The sequence below is a fragment of the Dryobates pubescens genome, chromosome 8 (genome assembly GCF_014839835.1).
Source record: "Dryobates pubescens isolate bDryPub1 chromosome 8, bDryPub1.pri, whole genome shotgun sequence".
NCBI lineage: Eukaryota > Metazoa > Chordata > Aves > Piciformes > Picidae > Dryobates > Dryobates pubescens.
The window spans coordinates 31,741,557-31,763,309 of NC_071619.1; the positions used below are offsets into that span (position 1 = coordinate 31,741,557).

At 44.1% G+C, this 21,753-nt stretch overlaps 1 protein-coding gene across 1 annotated transcript in view; it reads left to right on the top strand.

The window, feature by feature from the left end:
- CBLB (Cbl proto-oncogene B) overlaps positions 1–21,753 on the top strand; it is a 111,587-nt gene that overhangs the window by 45,048 nt on the left and 44,786 nt on the right. Inside the window, exons 4-6 of the mRNA XM_009896990.2 lie at positions 8,380–8,526; positions 18,410–18,566; positions 21,506–21,627. Coding sequence (XP_009895292.2) covers positions 8,380–8,526; positions 18,410–18,566; positions 21,506–21,627 — 426 coding nt within the window. The remainder of the gene's footprint in view (positions 1–8,379; positions 8,527–18,409; positions 18,567–21,505; positions 21,628–21,753) is intronic.

The following is a 21,753-nucleotide window of genomic DNA, read 5'->3' on the forward strand; positions in this document are numbered from 1 at the left end:
GCACTGCATCTCTGCTGTTGGCTTTGTTCATTTAGCTGTATCACAGCACAGCAAGTCATCTGAATGGAGACATCCACACAGAATCAGAATCTTACACGCTTTTGGCTTTCCTGTCAATACTTTTAAAGGGACCTTGTTACTCTTTTAGTTTCTTACAATAGAAGCTAACCATGATAAAAGTCAGTAGCTATGGATTAGTAGTTAGGATAAGGATTTATTACTTATTGTCAGAAGATAATAAACTGTGGAGTGAAGCTTTTTGTGACCTCTTTCTTCATTACTTTTTGTGACCCTTCTACAACTGAGTTACAGCTCTGGTAGATATGGGAAGAGCAACTGATGTCGTCTGCCTGTACTTAGGGAAGGAATTTGGCAGTGTCCCACGTGACATCCTTGAGATAGAGAGACATGGACTTGATGGATAAACAACTGGCTAGATGGTTGCACACAAAGAGTTGTGACCAACAGCTCAATGGAAATGATCTCTCTCTTGACCAGATTCTTATTGCTCCATCTTCAGTCAGAACTGCCATTAAGTGAGCTGAGAGTTTAGACTAGCAGGCATTTATTTAGCATTGCCTGTATTTTATTTATCTTTTTTAAAGGACCTATGTTGTCCCACTGGCATTTTGCTTAGACATGCTGTTAAGTGAAACTGGAGTAGACTGTTCAGAATTCTCTATTGTGGAAACATTTCACAGCAGTAATTCCTTGAGTAAATATTGCAAACTGATACTGCTGCTTAGCACAATCTCCATGCAGAATTATTTACATTGTTCCTAACATGTAGCATGGAATCACAGAGTTGTTTTGGTTGGAGAAGGCTTCTGAGATCATTGAGTCCAAATGTCAACCCGACACCATTAAACCGTGTCCCAGAGTGCCATGTCCACAGGTTTCTTAAACACCTCCAGAGACACTGACTCCACCACCTCCCTGGGCAACCTACTCCAGTGCCTGACCAAAGGACATGCTTGTGGAAAGACATAGCTTTCACACAGAATCACCAAGGTTGGAAGAGACCTCAAAGATCATCAAGTCCAACCTCTCACCCAACACCTCATGACTAAACCATGGCACCAAGTGCCACGTCCAATCCCTATTGAACACCTCCAGGGGTGGTGACTCCACCACCTCCCTGGGCAGCACATTCCAATGGCTAACAACTCTCTCTGTGAAGAACTTTCTCCTCACCTCCAGCCTAAACTTCCCCTGGTGCAGCTTGAGACTGTGTCCTCTTGTTCTGGTGCTGGTTGCTTGAGAGAAGAGACCAGCTCCCTCCTGGCTACAACCACCCTTCAGGTAGTTGTAGAGAGCAATAAGGTCTCCCCTGAGCCTCCTCTTCTCCAGGCTAAACTATCCCAGCTCCAAGAGAGTTATTTACAGATGTTGATGAACTACTCAGCGTTAGTGCATCGTTTCTTCATATGCTCTTTTGCAGCCAGACTGTAGAAGGTCCAAGAAATGGAAAAAACCAAATGGAGAGTTATTCTTCCCATACTTCTACACTTTAATTGAAAAAACATTGTTCACATACACTGGGATCTTGCTTATCTAATGAAATCAAAACTTACTCTGTCCTGTTAAACTCTTCTGCTGCTCTTCTGTTACTCTTGTGAATTGTATGTAAAACTCAGGTGACTGAACTTGGAGGAAAGGGTGAACTGTGAAGTTATGAAGGAAGAATCAGAGATGTATATTTTCCATGTTCCATTTCTGCCTTTTTTAGCCTTCTCTGATTTTTCAGATTTCAGAGTGTTCTATAGTAGCCTCCTGTGCTCCCCACCTTTAAAAAACAAACCAAACAACTAAATAGTTCTAATGTCCTTCTCAGGCATGAGATTTAACACATCTAAGTGCTGGGTTCTACACACTGGCCACAACAACCCCTACTGGCTGGGGTCAAAGTGGCTGGAGAGCAGCCAGGCAGAAAGGCACCTGGGGGTACTGGTTGATAGTAGGCTGAACATGAGCCAGCAGTGTGCCCAGGTGGCCAAGAAGGCCAATGGCATCCTGGCCTGCATCCTGGGCAACCTGTTGTGTCTCATCACCCTTGCTGTAAAGGATTTCTTCCTAATATCCAGTCTAAATCTCATCTCTTCCAGCTTAAATCCATTCCTGCTTGTCATATCACTACCAGCCCATGTAAAAAGTCTCTCCCCAGCTTTCTTGTAAGCCCCCTTGTGGAATTTAGACTAGTATGAGGGTGCATGAATGCAGCTCACTGGATAGTTCATGGCTTAGTTCAGTCTTTTCCATGCTGGACAAGCATTTTATAAGAGAACACTCAATGTCAGATGTTGTTTTGTCTTCCATACTAAAGAGGGGACTCTCCCTTGTGGAGCTGTGGAATGTGGCTTGATGGGTGGGAGGCAAGAAGTCTGAGCAAAACTATTTGGCCTTTGCCTCACTTGTTCCCCCTTTCCTGTCTGCCTGTCACCTTCTTTCCTCTCTCTTCTCTGGGAGCCAGATGAAAAATTTCCTTTTAGTCATGAGGGAATAGGAGGAGTGAAGTAGTACTGTGGGACTTCTGGTGGAAACTGGTGTACAGGGCTTTGCTTTTTCCTGGGAAGCTGGCCAGGGACAGGACAGGCTGCGCAGTGACTTGGGGCACAAAAACTCTCCAGAATGCTATCTTTTTGTCTTGATACAGATTGAAATGCTAAAGTTGACTGCACAAGCTTCTTTGCTGTGTAACTGTTGTAGATAACTGTAGACAGCTTGTGAGACCTCACCTGCAGTACTGCATCCAGGTCTACTGCCTCTAACACAAGAAGGACATCAAACTGTTGGAGTGGGTCCAGAGGGGGCCATGAGGTGATCAGAGGGCTGGAGCACCTCTCCTATGGGGACAGACTGAGGGGGTTGGGTCTTTTCAGCCTGGAGAAGAGAATGCTCTAGGGAGACCTTAGAGCAGCCTTCCAGCACCTGAAGGGGATACAAGAAAGCTGAGGAGGGACTTTTTACAAGGGGGTGTAGTTCTAGGGTGAGGGGCAACAGCTTTGAGCTGGAAAAGGGGAGATTGAGACTGGATATTAGGAAGAAATTTTTCATGGTGCAGGTGGGGAGACACTGGAACAGGTTGCCCAGGGAGTTGTGGATGCCCCCACCCTAGAGGTGTTCAAAGCCAGGTTGGGAACAACCTTGAACAACCTGGTATAGTGGGAGTTATCCCTGTCCATGGCAGGGGGCTGGAACTAGATGATCTTTAAGGTTCCTTCCAACCCAAACCATTCTGTGATTCTAATAGCTTTTATTTTGGGAACAATTTTCTTTCATTCTCTTCAGCAGACAGAAGCTTTGTAATATGTTTGTCTGTAAGACCAAGCAACAGCTATTGATCACAAGCATTTGTTGGAGTAACTCAAATATGACTTACAACAGCAATAGTGTTCATGCCACCCAGTTCATGTCAGATGTCCCTTATGCAGGATTAAAACTTCTAGTATGAGTAAGAGTGTTTCCCAATACGAAATATGCCACACAAGTGGAGCTCTGCCATGGCTGTTTCAAACCATGCCAAATCTCAGTGAGCCATCTGCCATGGTAGCTGGTGCTCTGAGCTTCCCAGAGATGGGAGGAATGCACTTGCTGTTTCCTTTCACTTCAGATTTTTTTTCCTCTTTTGTATTTCAGCTTAAGATTGGAATTCTGTATCTGCTGTTTTCTCCTTGGTGGCAAGGCCTGGAATGCCTTGGTGTTTAACAGACAAATACAATTGTCTTTAGTTTTCTACTCCTGTTTGAATAGAGTAGAATAGAATAGAGTAGAATAGAAATAGAATAGAGTAGAATTGAATTGAATTGAATTAACCAGGTTGGAAGAGACCTTTGAGATCATCGAGTCCAACCTATCACCCAGCACCATCTAATCAACTAAACCATGGCATCAAGCACCCCATCCAGTCTCTTCCTAAACACCTCCACTGATGGTGACTCCACCACCTCCCTGGGCAAAAGGCTTATTCACTGTTCCAGGAATTCATAAAACACAGCAAATGTTTGATTTTGCAAGTAATAAAGTAAGCTGCAGTGCTGGGGAAAGCTGCACGAGTGTTTTAGTCTCAGGGGAATAAGAATTGGATGTGACTCTTAGAACCATCAAGCCTTACCAAAAGCAAAAAGGGAAAAAAAAAAGTATTACTGGAAGGAATTTTAGTCAATTTTATTTGCAGTTGTAATTGCATTTGTGTGTATTCTATTAAACCCTTGCATGTGGTAAGATTTATCAGCGAGTAAAACGTACAGCTTTTCACATTGCCACTCAGAATGTTGATGCTTGCTCTCCAGCTGTGGTATAGTAACTTTTTTCTCATCCTTTTTGGATCCTTGCCCTCTCTGAGCCTCTTGAACTAATTTTAGGAACACTGTCTTACTTGGCTCTCACTGTTAAAGTTGATTATCTTGGAAGACATCTGTGATTTGACTTCTCCATCAGCTCTCGTAATGTTACTCACTTCTCCAACGTCGACAAGTGCCCTTCGAGCTCCTCACTGCGTAGTAAAGAGCAGCGTGGCGCTCTGCTCCTGAATGACCCTGGTACTTCTCTGGGTCTTTGCCTAATACTGTGTTTGCACCATTGCCTGCTCAATCCCAAAGTACTGATGAAAATATTCCAGCTACTTCTTTCTGTTTTCTATCTGTTACAAAATTCTACATCTTATTCTAGAAAAAGGAATCTAATATATTTCCCCCGTGCTCTGGACTGTATTCCCTGCTGGTGCCAGGTTGTTCCTCATGGTCCTGTTAGAGATCTGCTGAACTGGGCTGTAAGTAGGTGCAGCATCAGGAAACTATTTCAAGCAACAACTTGGAACCAAGTATTTGATTCTTCTTTCCTTGCTATTCTGTACACATAAAGTTCCCAACACAACCTGATGGTAATGTATCTGCTTGTAAGTGATTTAGAGGTGCTCCTGATATGGGAAAGGACAGAAGGCTGATTGGTTAGTGTGGAGAAGAGTAGGCTGAGGGAAGATCTCATTGCTCTGTATGACTCCCTGAAAGGAGGTTGGAGTGAGGTGGGGGTGGGTCTGTTCTCTCTAGTATCAGGTGAGAAAGTGAGAGGAAATGGCCTGGAATTGTTCCAGGGGAGGTTTAGAAGAGTGGTCAAGCATTGGAACAGACTGCCCAGGGAGCTGGTGGAGTCACTGTCCATGGAGGTGTTCAAGAGACATGTGGACACGGCACTTTGGGACATGGTTTAATGGCCATGGTGGTGCTATGTTGATGGTAGAACTTTATGATCTCAGAGGTCTTCTCCAACAAAAACAATTCTACAATTCTATGGTATCTACTGGAGGAGGATGGAGGTATCAGAACAGTGCTAAATAACATGTTGATACTGGTCACTGGCACCATAGTGCAAAAGTAATGAACTGTTAAAAAGCAGCAAATAAAGTGAAACAAACCATTGTCCAGCTCTGGGTTTTAATTTCTGTACATCTGAGAGTAAGTGTGTTCAATAATGTGTTTTGTAAGGATGATACAGTAGCTTAATTCAAAGTTTGTGTAGCAAAATCAATAAATCAGTTAGCTCTTCGTTTATGTTCCTAGTTATAATGTCCTAGCACTGACTTGCTTTTACAAAGTATTTATTCTTACAAACATTCTGATCAATTCTATTGAGATTTCTTTTCATGAGCTGCAGTCTTTAGTGTTTTGGTGGGGGGGGGGTTAATCCTTTTGCATAAGTAAATAGAGGTGATAAGTGTTTATGGGGGAAACTGTAATATCTTTAGCTTGTCAACAGGTTTTATTTTCATTTATGACAACTTGCACCTCCACTTTAGGCAGACTTTTGTTTCCTTTGTTACTTTAATCCCTGCTAGCACTCTGCATTTTTATTTCATGGCTTTATTTGTTACCTCATGTACTTCAGTACTGGTGAGAAAAGAGATGAAATTGCTTTAGGAGTACCTTGAGACCTTCATCTGTGCTGGAGAGAAGTGGCCTTTGGGTAGAACAGGAAGTAGTGGAATGTTCAAAATGTGGGCTGTGAAGCCCAGCTAAGGAGAGCTATTCATGGCTGCTGCTGCTGTGTGCAGTGTTTGTTTAACAAAACACAAATATAATCCTTGGATAGAACTTTGCATAAGAGATGGTGGTAGGCACAATGGTATGCCAGTTGATAGATGAAAGATCAGAGAGAGCGGGGAGTCGACGGACTCATCAGTTTGTAGAGATGTAGATGTAGAGACACCCTGGTCATATTCCTCCTTTTGTATTTCTGTTCCATTTTCTTTGCTAAGTTATTGTGTATTCTGTTGATTCTTGACTTTTTCATAAATGGGGTTCTAAATATGTGCTACAGAAGCAACAAGGGCTCATTGATTCATAGAATGGTTTGAGAACAGGCTGCCCAGGGAAGTGGTGCAGTCACCATCCCTGGGAGTTTTCAAGAGACATGTGGCCATGACACTTTGGGACGTGGTTTAATGGCCATTGTGGTGTTAGGTTGAAGGTTGGACTCAGTGATCTTAGAGGTCTTTTCCAACAAATACAATTCTGTGATGCTATGGTCTTGAAGGTCTTTTCCAGCTGTGGTGACTCTGTGCATGCTAAAGCACAGCAATGTTAATCTCTCTGTGTTCCTTCCATGAATCAGCAGCACAAGTAGGAAACAGAGCTCCTGCTTATTCTTAATGCCATGAATATTTTGTCCCAAGAGCAGGCCCATATCCTTTGGTCCCTGAACAATACCCTGTCTTTATATAGCTTTTACAAATAATTACTGTGCAGACTCAGAGTCGAGCTGATTGCCAAATACGATGGCAGATAGTTGTCATGCTTTTTTTTTGTCCCCAGGCATGTTGACAGGAACCTTACATTTCCTTGACTTCCTCAGAAGTGTTAAGGAGAGCTCCATTGTTCAGGGCAGCTGGCTGCATTCTGCACCTGTGGTTTTCTAAACCAACAGTGTTTTCTTTTGGGGTTGGGATTGTTTTGCTTTGTTGTTGTTTGTTTGGGTTGTTTTCTTCCTGTGTTTACTCTCTGTGAGAGGAGAAGTTCTGGGAGAGAAAGGGAATACATGAGTCAGATTATCAAGAGTGAGCTGCTAGCAGCATGTATAGTTTTCAGTTGTGTTTCATTGCCTTCTGAAGATCTTGAGAAGTTCACATTATCAGAAGGAAACTCTAGTGGAGACTGCTTCATTTTTCTTCTCTCTCCTCTCATCTCCCCACCATCTCCCTCAGATTTTTTACCTACAAAATCATTCTGTATGCTTAAGGATGCCATGTGCTTTGCACTGTACTAAATGGGATTTCTGTGCCAAAAGCTAAGTAATTTTTGTTGCAAGACTGGGAAAAAAGCCTGTAGAAGTGAGCTGATAGCAAAGGAACTTTATTTTTGTTTCTGACATGCCACTGAAGAGTGAAAACAATCTTTAAAGAGAGAGAAGGCAGTGAAAAAGAGAATAGGAAGTAGAATAGAAAGAATTCAAACAAATGTTATAGGAAAAACATTATACCCAGTTGTGGGCTGTGATTATATTTCTAGAAAGCTGAAGTGAAATAGCTTTAATGTCACATATACAAATATAGTTTGATGGTTCTAGTGTGGGGGTTTGAGAAAATGTATTAGCTGTCTAATTAGTATAATTTCCTACCTCTGCAATGGTTAAATGAAATAGAAACCCACAAGCTTAATTGTTAGGGGGATCAGAAATCACAGAATCAATAAGGTTGGAGAAGACCTCAGAGATCATCAAGTCCAACCTATCACCCAACACCTCATGACTAACTAAACCATGGCTTGAAGTGGCATGTCCAATCCCCTCTTGAACACTTCCAGGGACGGTGACTCCACCACCTCCCTGGGCAGCACATTCCAATGGCCAATTACTCTTTCTGAGAAGAACTTTCTCCTCACCTCCAGCCTAAACTTCCCCTGGCACAGCTTGAGACTGTGTCCTCTTGTTCTGGTACTGGTTGCCTGGGAGAAGAGACCATCCCCAGGTGTCTACAACCTCCCTTCAGGTAGTTGTAGAGAGCAATAAGGTCTCCCCTGAGCCTCCTCTTCTCCAGGCTAAACAATCCCAGCTCCCTCAGCCTCTCCTCATAGGGCTTGTGCTTGCTTGTGTATCTGGAATAGGCAGCTGAGAACTCAAATCTTCTCTGATCTGTTTGCTGAACTACTGATTTTATATTCATGGAAGCTTATGACAAATAAGTCCTGAGGAGTGCCAGGAAACCCAAACTACTGATTTGACAGGAGTTTTTTCACTGGAAAGCCCACTGTTTTTCTGATGTCATGCAGTGATGGTTACACAAATATGCAGGGTGTGTAATAGGTAGTGAAAGATTGATTCAGCTTATTCAAATTCAAAGATTTGATGTGATTTTTTTTTCTTTCTTTCCCCCCCTTATTCTATCCACAGGAGGAACCTAACTAAGCTGTCCCTCATCTTCAGCCACATGCTAGCGGAAATCAAGGCTATTTTTCCAAATGGCCAGTTCCAGGGTGATAACTTCCGGATCACCAAAGCTGATGCTGCAGATTTCTGGAGGAAATTCTTTGGAGATAAGTAAGTACTAACATTTTTGCACAGCTTTTAATTCTGTCTCAGCATGAGTATGGGGCAAAAAGCAATAAATATTCAAAAACCCAAGCAGTGGTTCTAAGTATGTGCACCACCACTTCAAAGACAATTTCTTGCCTAAGTGGCAAGAGGACACAGTCTCAGGCTGTGCCAGGGGAGGTTTAGGCTGGAGGTTAGGAGAAAGTTCTTCACAGAAAGAGAGATTGGCCATTGGAATGTGCTGCCCAGGGAGGTGGTGGAGTCACCATCATTGAGGGTGTTTAGGAAGAGACTGGATGGGGTGCTTGGTACCATGGTTTAGGTGCTTAGGTGATGTTGGGTGATGGGTTGGACTGGATGATCTCAAAGGTCTTTTCCAGCCTGGTTAATCCTGTCCTGTCCTGTCCTATCCTATCCTATCCTGCCCAGGGAGGTTGTGGATGCCCCATCCCTGGAGTCATTCAGGATGAGCTGATGTGGCTCTGGGCTGCCTGATCTAATTGGAGGTGTCCCTGCTGACTTCAGGGTCTTGCACAAGATGACCTTTGAGCATCCTTTTTCCTTTCTTGCCTTTTCCCTTTCTGTTTCTTTTTACTTCTTTCCCCTTTTTTTATTTTTTCTTTTTTTGCTCCTTTTTTCCTCTTTGTTTTTTATTTCCTCCTTCCCTTTTCCTCTCCTTTTTCCTTTTACCTAAACATACCTGCTACTAGCTTCCACTTTTCTAGTTTCATTATAGTACTGTCTGATAGCTTAAGTCTTCTAACAGATTTCTTCCCCCTGTAGATAATGTGATCGAGTTGCTGTATTAATCTCCTTTTTTTGCTTAGAGGAAAAGTATCTGGCCATGATTTGTGTTAAACATTTTAATGCAAAGATCTTCAAAGTACCTGCAAAAGTTCAGTTCAAGTTTTCTGGAGGATTAATTTACATGACACTATCAGATGAGGCTGGTAAAAAAAATTAAGAGAGAAATGTAGGAGCTTTGAAAAAATGACTAATGATCATCTTTGCTCAGTGTTTCTCTCTTCTCTCCCTGTCTTTTCTCCCCTTTGCTTAGCAACCCTCAGAAATTAAATCTCCTTGTGGTTCTTCTCTTCCCTGTTGGACTCTGTCCTTGAATAACCTTTACCAGCTGTCTTGGTCACAAATTGCATTTGTCATCCGGATTTGCAGATCTCATCTTCTGCAAGCTGCTGTTTCTTTCTGTCATTGGAACGGGTCCAGAGGAGGCCACAAAGATGATCAGAGGGCTGGTGCACCTTTGCTCTGGAGGCAGGCTGAGAAAGTTGGGGCTGTTCAGCCTGGAGAAGAGCTGGCTCTGGGCAGACATTACAGAGGGCTTCAGCCCTTCTCTGGACAGGCTCCAGCACCTCAACATCCTTCTTGGAGTGAGGGGCCCAAAACCAAGCTCAGTATTCGAGGTGCAGCCTCACCAATACCAAGGGCACAATCAGTCCCATAGCTAATTGCGCTCAAGTAACCATCAAACATGTAACATCATGCATGTCAAATAAACAGCTGAGGAAATGGTTTATGTGGCATTATGTTTAATTTCATTGTTAAACAAAATGCCTGAGGCATTTTCAAGCCTAGTTATTTTCTGTTTAGAAATACTTGGCAGGAGTACCTGTGAGCCACATCTTTTACAATGGGTTTGTTATGACAAATTAGCTTGCAACTATTCTAGTATCTCCTCCTGGAAGCATCAAGGGTTTGGGTGTTGCAAAGAACTGATAAAAATCTATTTTTAACCTGCTGACTTAATGATAGGCCCCCAGGAATATCTCGGAATCTTCAACTCCAGGTAGGTGTGCAGAGCAGTGAAGGAGCACAGGGAGGAACTGTAATGTATTTTGCTTGGTCTGCAACTCTACAGGGCAAGCCTGGGCACCTCAGTTCTTAGCAAAAAAGCAGTGTTGAGGTCACTCAGTGCTGCTGCTCTGGATTAGAGCAGAACTACAAAGTGAGTTACAAGCCCTATGAGGAGAGGCTGAGGGAGCTGGGATTGTTTAGCCTGGAGAAGAGGAGGCTCAGGGGAGACCTCATTGCCCTCCACAACTACCTGAAAGGTGGTTGTAGCCAGGAGGGGGTTGGTCTCTTCTCCCAGGCAACCAGCACCAGAACAAGAGGACACAGTCTCAAGCTGTGCCAGGGGAGGTTTAGGCTTCAGGTGAGGAGAAAGTTCTTCACTGAGCGAGTCATTCGTCATTGGGATGTGCTGCCCAGGTTGGTGGTGGAGTCACCATCCCTAGAGGTGTTCAAGAGGGGAATGGATGTGGCACTTGGTGCCATGGTCTAGTCGTGAGGTCTGTGGAGACAGGTTGGACTCAGTGATCCTCGAGGTCCCTTCCAACCTTTGTGATACTGAGTTGTTCTGGATGTTGGCTTCTGGGTAAACTGTGGCACAAGAAAGAGTTCCCATGCAGTTTTATCTGACTGGAAGGAGAGATTTGGAACTATTAGATTAATTGGTTAGGGTTGGGGGATTTTTTTCAACATGTTGTTATAAAAAGAGCATTCCTCTTTATGAACAAGGAATTCAAGAGGGGATTGGACGTGGCACTTGGTGCCATGGTTTAGTCCTGGGATCTGTGGTGACAGGTTGGGCTTGATGATCTTTGAGGTCTCTTCCAACCTTGGTGATTCTGTGATTCTGATTCTGTAATTGGAAGTTTTTTTATATAATCCTGCTATGAAAGCAGTGAAATTGAGGTGGAGTGATTTTTGGATTTGTTCTGATCACAGAAGTCCAATTACTGGAACAAGTGGCTTCAGTGGAGTGAATCTTCACCCCTGGTTTATCATTACAGTTGGGCTGGAGGAAATCATAATTAAATGTACATCTAAGCAGTGGTGTTAAATGGAACTGTGAAATTGTGAGGCGTGTAATCAGCAGTTACATTTGTTTACAGATGCTTTAGTAACCCCCAGTGGATTGTAAATATGCACATAAAGCATAATCTGATAGCTTCTTCATTATCCACATTTTGTCACTGTATAGGGCTTGATGTTAATTTCTCCTGATTTCTCACCCGTTGCGATAGCATCCTACAGCTTTCCTGGCTTTCTGTTCTCAGCAAAGATGTGTGAAATAATACTGGGAGCATCCTTGAACTGAGGAGAGTGGGTTGAGGTGACCTGATAGATCTGGATTGATGGAGTGAGGTCAGTTGCTTAAAGCTGAACAAGGCCAAGTGCTGGATGTGGCATGCAAGTCACAACAACCCCATGAATGCTCCGGGCTTGGACCAGAGCGGCAGGAAACTGCCTGGCAGAAAATGACCTGGGAGTGCTGGTTGACAAAACCGCATGAGCCAGCAGTGTGCTCAGGTGGCCAAGAAGGCCAAAAGCATCCTGGCCTGGATCAGCAATAGTGTGGCCAGCAGGAGCAGGAAAGTGATTGTGCTCCTGTACTGGGCACTGGTGGGGCCACTCCTTGAATACCAGGTTCACTTTTGGCCCCCTCGCTCCAAAAACATTTTGATGCTGGAGTGTGTCCAGAGAAAGGCAACAAAGCTGGTGTGTAGAGTCTGGAGAACAAATCTTGTGAGAGCTTGTTTAGTCTGGAGAGGAGGAGGCTGAGGGGAGACCTCATTGCTCTCTACAACTCCCTGAAAGGAGTGAGATGGGAGTTGGACTCTTCTCCCTAGTATCAGATGAAGAACAAGAGGAAATGGCCTGAACTTGTGCTGGGGGAAGTTCAAGGTTAGAGATTAGGAACAATTTCTTTGCTGCAAGAGTGGTCAGGCATTGGAGCAGGCTGCCCAGGGAGGTGGTGGAGTCTGGAGGTGTTCAAGGTGTTAGGAAAAAAATGTGGCTATTGATTTCTCAGTGTCAGTTAAACAGGGCTTTTTAGATTCATTGTCTGAAGTTTTAGTGCTTGTGGTTCTACTGTGGTCAGTGCTTTTTGTCTTAGGGTAGAGCAGACATAGCCTCTGCGGCTTGGGTTCAGAGAAGAAGCAGTAAACCAGGCAGACCACAAAGCACAATGTAACTTGAAAACATTTGCTGTCAGAAGGTGAGACCTCAGATGTATTTCTTTACTGAAAAGTGGTTGGACTTTGGAATAGGTGGTGGAGTCACCATCCCTGGAGGTGTTCAAGAAACATGTGAATATGGCACTTCAGGACATAGTTTAATGACCATGGTAGTGTTAGACTGATGGTTGGACTCAGTGATCTTGGAGGTCTATGATTCTGTGACACAGGTGTAGCATCTTATTGCTCCCCTTATTATTTTATTTCTTCATGCCAATGATCAGGCCCCATTACCGTTGCCTGAACTCTGTAAAAATAAGGACTGAGGAGGTGGTCATGGCCCAGAGAGCTTAAGTGCAAAGGGAAGACCACCTCACTCTCTACAGCTACCTGAAAGGAGGTTGTAGTCAGGTGGGTGTTGGTCTCTTCTAATAACAAGTGATGGGATAAGAAGAAATGGTCTCAAGTTGCACCAGGGGAGGTTTAGATGGGATATTGTAAGGAACTTCTTCACTGAAAGGCTTCTTGAACTGTGGAATGGGCTCTCCAAGAGGGAGACCTCCCCATCCCTGGAGGACCTTATAAGATGCTGAGATGTGATGTCGATAGATGTGGCCTCTCACTTCAAACTGGAACAGCAGTCTTGAGAAAATGCTTTGTTCAGTGATGATAAAGCCAAAATCCCCACTGTTCACTTCAGACTTGCAAAGAATGTTGTTTCTGGGTCGGTATTTGCTGGAATGTTTTTGAGTTTACTCTGGATGCAGTAAATGCCCTTTTCATGCTGTGTGTGCTGGCAGCATTTGCAGACAAAAATGCTCACTGTAAGTCTTAAGTTACACAGGTGCATGTTTACCTTCCTAGACATACTTGTGGTCTGCTGTGGTTCAAATGGGAGCAGTGTCACTTGGACATTCCAGCGTCACTGCACCTCTGCAGCTCTCCTGAAACGCTCCACTCTGCACGCTCAGAAAATATTTGCTTCCTCCCCAAGTTTATTTTCATGGCTTTGGTGTTTTAATAATGCAGCAACATCCAGGGACTTAAAGAAAGTCCTGCGTGCACAGGGCAGGAGGGAGGGGAGGACCTCAATTCCTCTGCTAAATTGCTTGGAAATGACATGCTGGATCCTAATCCTTCTCCTTTAGGCACCTGGAAGTTGTGTGGGTGGTGATTAAGATGCTGTCTTTGAGATTAGAGAATCACAGCATCACAGGATGCCAGGTTGGAAGGGACTCCAAGGATCATTTAGTCCAAACTTTCTAGGTGATAGTGTAATTGAAATTTGATGGCCCATCAAGCCTTGTCAAGCTGAGTATTGAAACTGTCCAATGTAGAGGAATCTGCTGCTTCCCTTGGGAGATGATTCCAATGTCCAGCTGTTCTCACTGGGAAATATTTTCTTCTGGAATCCAATTAGAATCTTCCCCAGGAATAACTTGTCCCAATCACCCCTTGTCTTTTCCGTTATGATTCCTTGTAAAAAGGGAGTCTCCATCCTCCTGGTAGCCACCCTTGATGGATTGGTCCATGGTAATAATGTCTCCTGTAAGCCTTCTCATCTCAAGGCTAAACAAACCCAGATGTCACATCACATCTCCCTGCTGAGCTGTAGCAGAGCTGACTACCTCATCTCCTCCTAGACAAGGATCCATAGGTCAGCCTAATAGTATGAGGCATGTTCAGAGTACCTGCCAGTCTCTGCTGCAGTCTGTCATTAGGGCATGATGATATGAATATTGCAAGGACAAAGATCACTGGAAATGTTGATAAGAGGTACCTTCTGTGGTTCAGGACCTGAACACTGCAGGAGCTATTTCATTACAAACAGGATCCTAATCTTTTTCTTCTCTTTCTTTTTGTAAAGGCAATATTGTTTTTCTGTTTAAGTATATAAATATATTGAAACAACAATCTAAGCATGTTATTAACTAGGATCAGTCCCAGCCTCAGTCTTGGTTTGATGGCTCACATTTTCTTCACCCTCCCACTGCACCTGCCACCTCCCCAAACAATTAAAGTAACTGTTTAGATCTGAATAATGAAAAAGACCCTCCAAAGGCTGTATATTCCCTGAAACACAGGAAAGCAGCAGCACTGAAGTGTGCGTTCAGACAGAAATTGTTTGAAGGAGAGAACTGGGGTGGTTTAGCCTGGAGAAGAGGAGGCTGATGAAAAGCCTCATTGCTCTCTACAATTCTCTGAAAGGAGGTTGGAGCGAAGTAGAGTGAAGTCTCTTCTCCCTAGTATCAGGTGCTAGAAGGAGAGGGAATGGCTGAAACTGTGCCAGGGGAGGTTTAGGTTGGTAATTAGGAAAAATTTCTTTCCTGCAAGAGTGGTCAGGCATTGGAACAGGCTGCCCAAGGAGGTGGTGTAGTTGCCATCCCCTGGAGGTGTTCAAGAAACATGTGGACATGGCACTTTGGGACGTGGTTTCATGGCTAGGGTGGTGTTGAACTCCATGATCCTAGATGTGTTTTCTAACCTTAATGATTCTGTGATTTGACTTCAGTTTTTCTGACTATTTTGTTATGTTCCTGTATTTTGATTGCATCAGGCCCTCGCTGCGTTTCCATGTGCAAATAAACCTCCTTTTTTAACTTGGAGGTTTGCATTGAGAAAGTCACAAAAGATGAAATGTGAATTCTAATAGATCTCAGCAGATACTTTCATCTGTGTATGAAAAACAGGAAACCACAAAGAGCTGAAGAAAGATACCACATCAGATGCCATTTAAGAAAGAATGCACATCAAATTTTGATTATGGTGAAGAGAGAATGGAACATTGCACTGAGTTCAGGGGACTAAGCTGGCAAATGTCAGTGCTCTTCTGGTGTTAGAGTTGTCTTAATCCAAGTGCCTGCTGCTTGTGGAGTCCCTGAAATGTTTTCTGATTGGTTCTGTACACCACTGTAAATGGTTACAGCACTGGGATCACACTGAAATGTGGTTAGAGAAGTTTGGTTTGCTGGTTGTTGTTTTATGTTGGTGGAGTTTTGGAGGTTTTTAGTTTGGGGAGGAGGGGTATGAGAGGAGGTTAAGGGGGTTTGGGGGACATTTATTTGTTTGTTTTGCTGGTTTATTGTGTTTCACAGAATCTCAGAATGGTAGGGGTTGGAAGGGACCTCCAGAACAGATTGGGAGTGACCTGCTGGAAAGCAGCTCTGTGGACAAGGACCTGGGAGTGCTGGTGGAGAAGAAGTTGCCTATTATCCAGCAATGAGCCCTCAGAGCCAGAAAAGCTTGTTGTCTCTTGGGGTGCATAAAGCAGTGGAGGGAGGTTCTCCTCCCACTCTGTTCTGCCCTAATGAGGCCACACCTGGAGTTTGTGTTCAGATCTGGGCTCCCCAGTTCAAAAGAGACAGGGAAATACTGGAGAGAGACCAGTGGAGGCATCTACAAAGATGCTGAGGGACGTGTTGACCCTTACAAAAATAAGGCAATGTGAACTAATCAAAACTGCAAGAAATACTGATGCATTTGAGAAGCCTGTGTCTTTTGTGATGCTTGCAGTTGTTAACCAAATATTATTATGAATATCCTGACAATATTTGTGTATTGTTAAACAGTCTCATGTTGGTTGTATTGGGGTTCAACAAAGCATTCTAAAAATATCACTTCATCTGCTCCCAGGGTGAGGTAGAATTGGGTTTTTTAAGAGATGGTGTTAGGGCTTTGTGAAATGTGGATTTAACCCTGATGATATGAGAAGAAGAATTGCTGCTGTGCAACAAATTTTTGTGGTTTGCAGAGTGATAACACAGAGCACTTCCAAGAGATCAGCGTTGTGTGAGATTCAAATACGAGCACTTGCTCGGTGAGGTTGGAGTGAGGTGGCAGTTGGTCTCTTCTCCCTAGTACTAGGAGATAGGACGTGAGGAAATGTCCTGAAGTTGTGCCAGAGGAAGTTTAGGTTGGAGACCAGGAAAATTTCTTTCCTGCAAAAGTGGTCAGGCATTGGAACAGGCTGCCCAGGGAGGTGGTGGAGTCCCCATCCCTAGAAGTGTTCAAGAAAGATGAGAACATGGCCCTCTGGTACATGATTTACTAGCCATGGTGATGGTAGGTCAGTGGTTGGACTTGATGATCTTAGAGGTCTTTTTCTACAGAAACAATTGTGTGTTTGGATTATTCTGTTATCTCCAAGTAAGCAGATAGAAGTTGAATTGAACAGTACACAGCTTTGTGACAGAGAGGATGATTTTTATCTCTTTCTCTTCTGGTTTCCCACCTTCTCCCACCTTCACTACTGCCTGAAAATCCTCCCTGTCCTGCAAGTGTGTGTGAAGGTGAAGATCTGAGATGATGTGTGTTTGAATCTTCATCACTCTTGTTCCTGGGAAGGAACAGCTCCATGCACCAGTATAGAGTGGGGACAGACCTGCTGGAGAGCAGTGAAGGCAAAAGGGACCCGGGGGTCCTGGTGGATGGAAGGTTGACCATGAGCCAGCAATGTGCTCTTGTAGCCAAGAAGGCCAATGCCATTCTGGCATGGATTAGAAGGGGTGTGACCAGTAGGTCGAGAGAGGTTCTCCTCCCCCTCTACTCTGCACTGGTGAGGCTGCATCTGGAATATTGTGTCCAGTTCTGGGCCCCTCTGTTCAAGAAAGGCAGCGAGCTGCTTGAGAGAGTCCAGTGCAGAGCCACGAGGATGATTAAGGGAGTGGAACATCTTCTGTATGAGGAGAGACTGAGGGAGCTGAGGGCTCTTTAGCTGAGAGGAGACTGAGAGGTGACCTCATCAATGTCCCAAGAGGATGGAGCCAGGCTCTGCTGAGTGATGCCCAGTGCCAGGACAAGGGGCACTAGGTGGAAGTTGAGGCATAGGAAGTTTCACATAAATATGAGGAAAATTTTTTTCCCTGTGAGGGTGACAGAGCACTGGACCAGGCTGCCCAGGGAGGTGGTGGAGTCTCCCTCTCTGGAGATACTCAAAACTCCCCTGGATGCGTTCCTGTGTAACGTGGTGTAGGTGATGCTGCTCGGGCAGGGGGGGTTGGACTGGATGAGCTTTCGAGGTCCCTTCAGCCTCTGAAATTCTGTGATTCTGTGAACTGTCCTGGGCTCCACCAGGCTGTGAACCATTATCAATGCTATCTCGTTGATTGCTATCACATAGCTTGACCAGTGTTCGTGAGCTGTAGCTAGAAATAGGTCATCACAGTTCATGCTAAATTGATACTTATCATTCTGAGAAGAGTCTGAATAAAGAAGTTCTTTGCCAAGCACAGGTCTGGTCCTTTACCTTGCCTTTGAGAAGGTATTAGGTTGGTTGCTATGCCTGCTTGGTAGGATATTTCCATTTCTGTGGTCTTTCTCTTTTCCCCTTAAGGAATCTTCAGTATTTATTGTTTTAAAATAAATGGCACTTTGCTTGACTGTCTTTAAAGAGTGGTAACTGGTGTAGACAGGAGGGGGTTGGTCTCTTCTCCCAGGCAACCAGCACCAGAACAAGAGGACAAAGTCTCAAGCTGTGCCAGGGGAAGTTTAGGCTGGAGGTGAGGAGAAAGTTCTTCACTGAGAGAGTTGTTAGCCATTGGAATGTGCTGCCCAGGGAGGTGGTGGAGTCACCATCCCTGGAGGCCTTCAAGAGGGGATTGGACGTGGCACTTGGTGCCATGGTTTAGTTATGAGGTCTGTGGTGATGGGTTGAACTTGATGATCTTTGAGGTCTCTTCCAACCTTGGTAATTCTGTGTGATTCTGCATGTGTGTGTGTGTAAAAAAAAGTTCTTTCCTTTACTTATGCTGCTTTCAAAAGCCTTGATTTTTTTTGGCAATGATTTATTTTTGTCTTTGGAGAACTCAAATGAATGGTCCACTTCTTCTGAAATGCCAGTCTGATGTCTAAACAAGGTACCACATTTTAAATCTGAGCTTTTATTCAATGCATTATTCCCACCTCTCTCACAGAACTATAGTGCCGTGGAAAGTGTTCAGGCAGTGCCTTCATGAAGTTCATCAGATAAGCTCTGGTTTGGAAGCAATGGCTCTTAAATCTACTATTGACTTGACCTGCAATGACTACATCTCAATTTTTGAGTTTGATATCTTCACTAGATTATTTCAGGTAAGATTTGAATATTTAGATGCTTCTATGAATTTGAGAGGCTTAGTGCCCTGCGGCAAGCACCTGTGGGGCAAGGAAGCAGGTGGTTTGGGGAATCAGTTCTAGGAATAGAATGAAACACAGAAGTCCTTCACTTTTTATGTGAAGGACTTTCCTTTGAAGCCCTTCAGAGATGTTTAGGGAATCAACACCTGTGTCTAAAAAACTCAAAGTGTCCAGCACCACCTGCTTCATTTCCACATATATTTAGTGTGATTAGCAGATCCTTGTGGTTGCTGCTTGCTTGTGTTTCACCATTCCTAAATGCCTCCCTAAAAGTGTGGTCTGAGTTTTACTGCTGCTTTCCTTGTGGTTTTATCTAAACCCATGAGGAAAGTTGTGTATGACTTTTTAGGCTGATTGTAGACCTGACTCTTTATTAACACATTTTTTGCCTTTAATGCTCTGCTGTTTGTTTACAGCCAGGGACTTTTCTGGGGGAAGTAGCATTGACTGTATTATTGTTCATAGGTAATATTTACCTGAAATAAGGTTGTGTGTGTGTTACACGTCTCTGTTAATCCTGTGTCCCACCTACAGGGCATTCTTGAAATATTTTAGTTGATGGTTTGCACCCCTGTTAGCTGTAGCCATTCTGAACTTGTCAATGGGTGTTTCTTTTGTCTATAGGAATCTTGGAGCTGTGCAACCACTTGTTTGATCATTTACTTTCTTTGCCCCACACAGGAATAAACTGGTGCACAGCCTCAAGTTGCACCAGGAGAGGTTTAGATTAGGTATTACCTGAAAGGCACCTACAAGAAGTCTGGGAAGGGGCTGTTGAGAAGGGCTTGTAGTGATAGGATGAGGGGCAATGGTTTGAAACTAAAGCAGAGGAGGACATGAGGAAGAGGCTCTTAATTGTGGGGGGTGGTGAGACACTAGAATGGGTTTCCTAGGGAGGCTGTGGATGCCTCTTCCCTGGAAGTGTCCCTGCTGACAGCATGGGGCTTGGAACTAGATTATCTTGAAGGTCCCTTCCAACTGAAGATATTCTATGACTTATTTTCCATGCTCTGTAAGCCACTGAGTGTCTGTTTGCATTAGTTTCTTGGTGAGGCCATTGCCACTTGGATTCGTACCCGTGCTTTGTGCTAGAAAGAGTGGATTAGCCATGGAAGGAGAGAAGACTGGTTAGGATTAACTTTCAATTTGACAAAGCAGCAGAGAGAGATTTTAGCCAAATATCTTACCAACTGGTGCAATACCTGTGTAGCTGCTGAAGTGAACTTGCACTGAACGTGGTCTGAAAAGCTCTCTCGGAGGTTATGTTTTACTTTTAGATTTTAAACAGCTTCTGTAACTATATGCACAAACACCCACAGAGAGAAAATCCCAGTTGCTGCAGTAATCAAAACACTCATTTGACAAGTGTGGGTTGTGTTACAGAAAAGCTACGTGTCCAATGATGCTTATTTACAGCAGAAAGAACAACTATGTTAGCTGGAGGTCCTGCAAAAGTGAAGTTGCTCCCCCTGCCTCCCCACTCGATGCATGCACAGCTTCAAGTGCTGGGTTCTTTCTCTTGTGAAGAAAGACTGAGAGGCCTGGGGCTCCTTAGTGTTGAGAAGACTGACAGAGGATCTTACTAATGTCTATAAAGATCTGAGGGGTGGGTGTCAAGATGAAGGTGCAAGTCTCTGTCCAGTAACAGGACAAGGAACAAAGGGTATATAAGGTGGAACACAGGAAGTTCCACTTCAACATGAGGAGAAACCTTTTGGCTGTGAGGGTGATGGCTGCCCAGAGAGGTTGTAGAGCCTGCTTCTCTGGAGACTTCCCAAACCCTCCTGGACACATTTCTGTGTGACCTGCCCTAGGTGATCCTGCTTTGGCAGGGGGATTGGACAGGATGATCTCCAGAAGTCCCATCGAGCCCCTAACATTCTATGATTCTTTGACCAGAGATGAAAGTAGCACAGCACAATACCTGGATGCTTTGAAGAGAAAGTGTACACATGTTTTCCTGTTTAACATTTCTGGTTTTGTAATGCCCTGTTTGTGTGCAAATGTCAAGCTCTGACTTCTTGCCCTTCGATTTTTCAGTCGCACTGTCACATCATTTCCTAGGCACAGCATTAGTGTGACATTCTGTAGACAGTCAAGGTCAAGAGAGGTGATTCTTCCCCCTCTACTCTACTCTAAGTGTGACCCCAGCTAGAGTTCAATGTCCAGCTCTGGTGCCCCTAACACAGGAAAGACATGGAACCATTGGAGAGGGTCCAGGGGAGGGCCACAAAGATGATCAGGGGGTTGGAGCAGCTCTGCTATGAGGACCTGCTGAGGGCCTTTTCAGCCTGGAGAGGAGAAAGCTCTGGAGAGACCTTATAGCAGCCTTCCAGTATCTGAAGGGGGCTACAGAAGAGCTGTGGAGGGACTTTTCACAAGGACCTGTAGTGATAGGACAAAGGGCAATGGTTTTAAACTAGAGCAGGGTAAGTTTAAATTGCACATTGGGAAGAGTTCTTTACTTTGTGGGTGGTGAGACACTGAACCAGGCTGCCCAGAGAAGTTGTGTTTGAGGTATGATCCCTGGAAGTGTTCTTTAAGGTACTCTCCACCTTCTAACTAAACATGATGTTTGATATTCCAGGTTAGTGCAAGTAGGAGATCCCTTAAAGTCAGGGTCTTTAGAGCCTTAATACAAAAATTTACACTTGGTCTTCACTGAACAACTTCTTTGAAAGAACCCTTGTAGGAAAGCTGTGTGTGTAGGATCATCTTCTGTACTATTTAGACCTTCACCAAAAGTTCTGGTTTTCAGCTGAATCTAAACCACTGTAGGGCTCTCAGACAAATAGAGTTTTGTCAGAAACATGTACCTGCATGGCTGCATCTGTTTAATTGCTTGTTAAGTCTCTTTGCTTTCTCTCTTTTTCTTTCTTTCTTTTCCTTTTTAGCCCTGGGGTTCAATCTTAAGGAACTGGAACTTCTTAGCTGTAACACATCCTGGATATATGGCATTCCTGACATACGATGAAGTGAAAGCCAGGTTGCAGAAGTACAGCACAAAGCCTGGGAGGTGAGAGATTTTCCTGATGGTTGCTTTCCAGATAAAACCTGCAGTCTCAAAAGCTTCAGATGACACTAAATTTGGTGGGAGTGTTGATCTGCTGGAGGGTAGGGAGGCTCTGCAAGGTGATCTGGT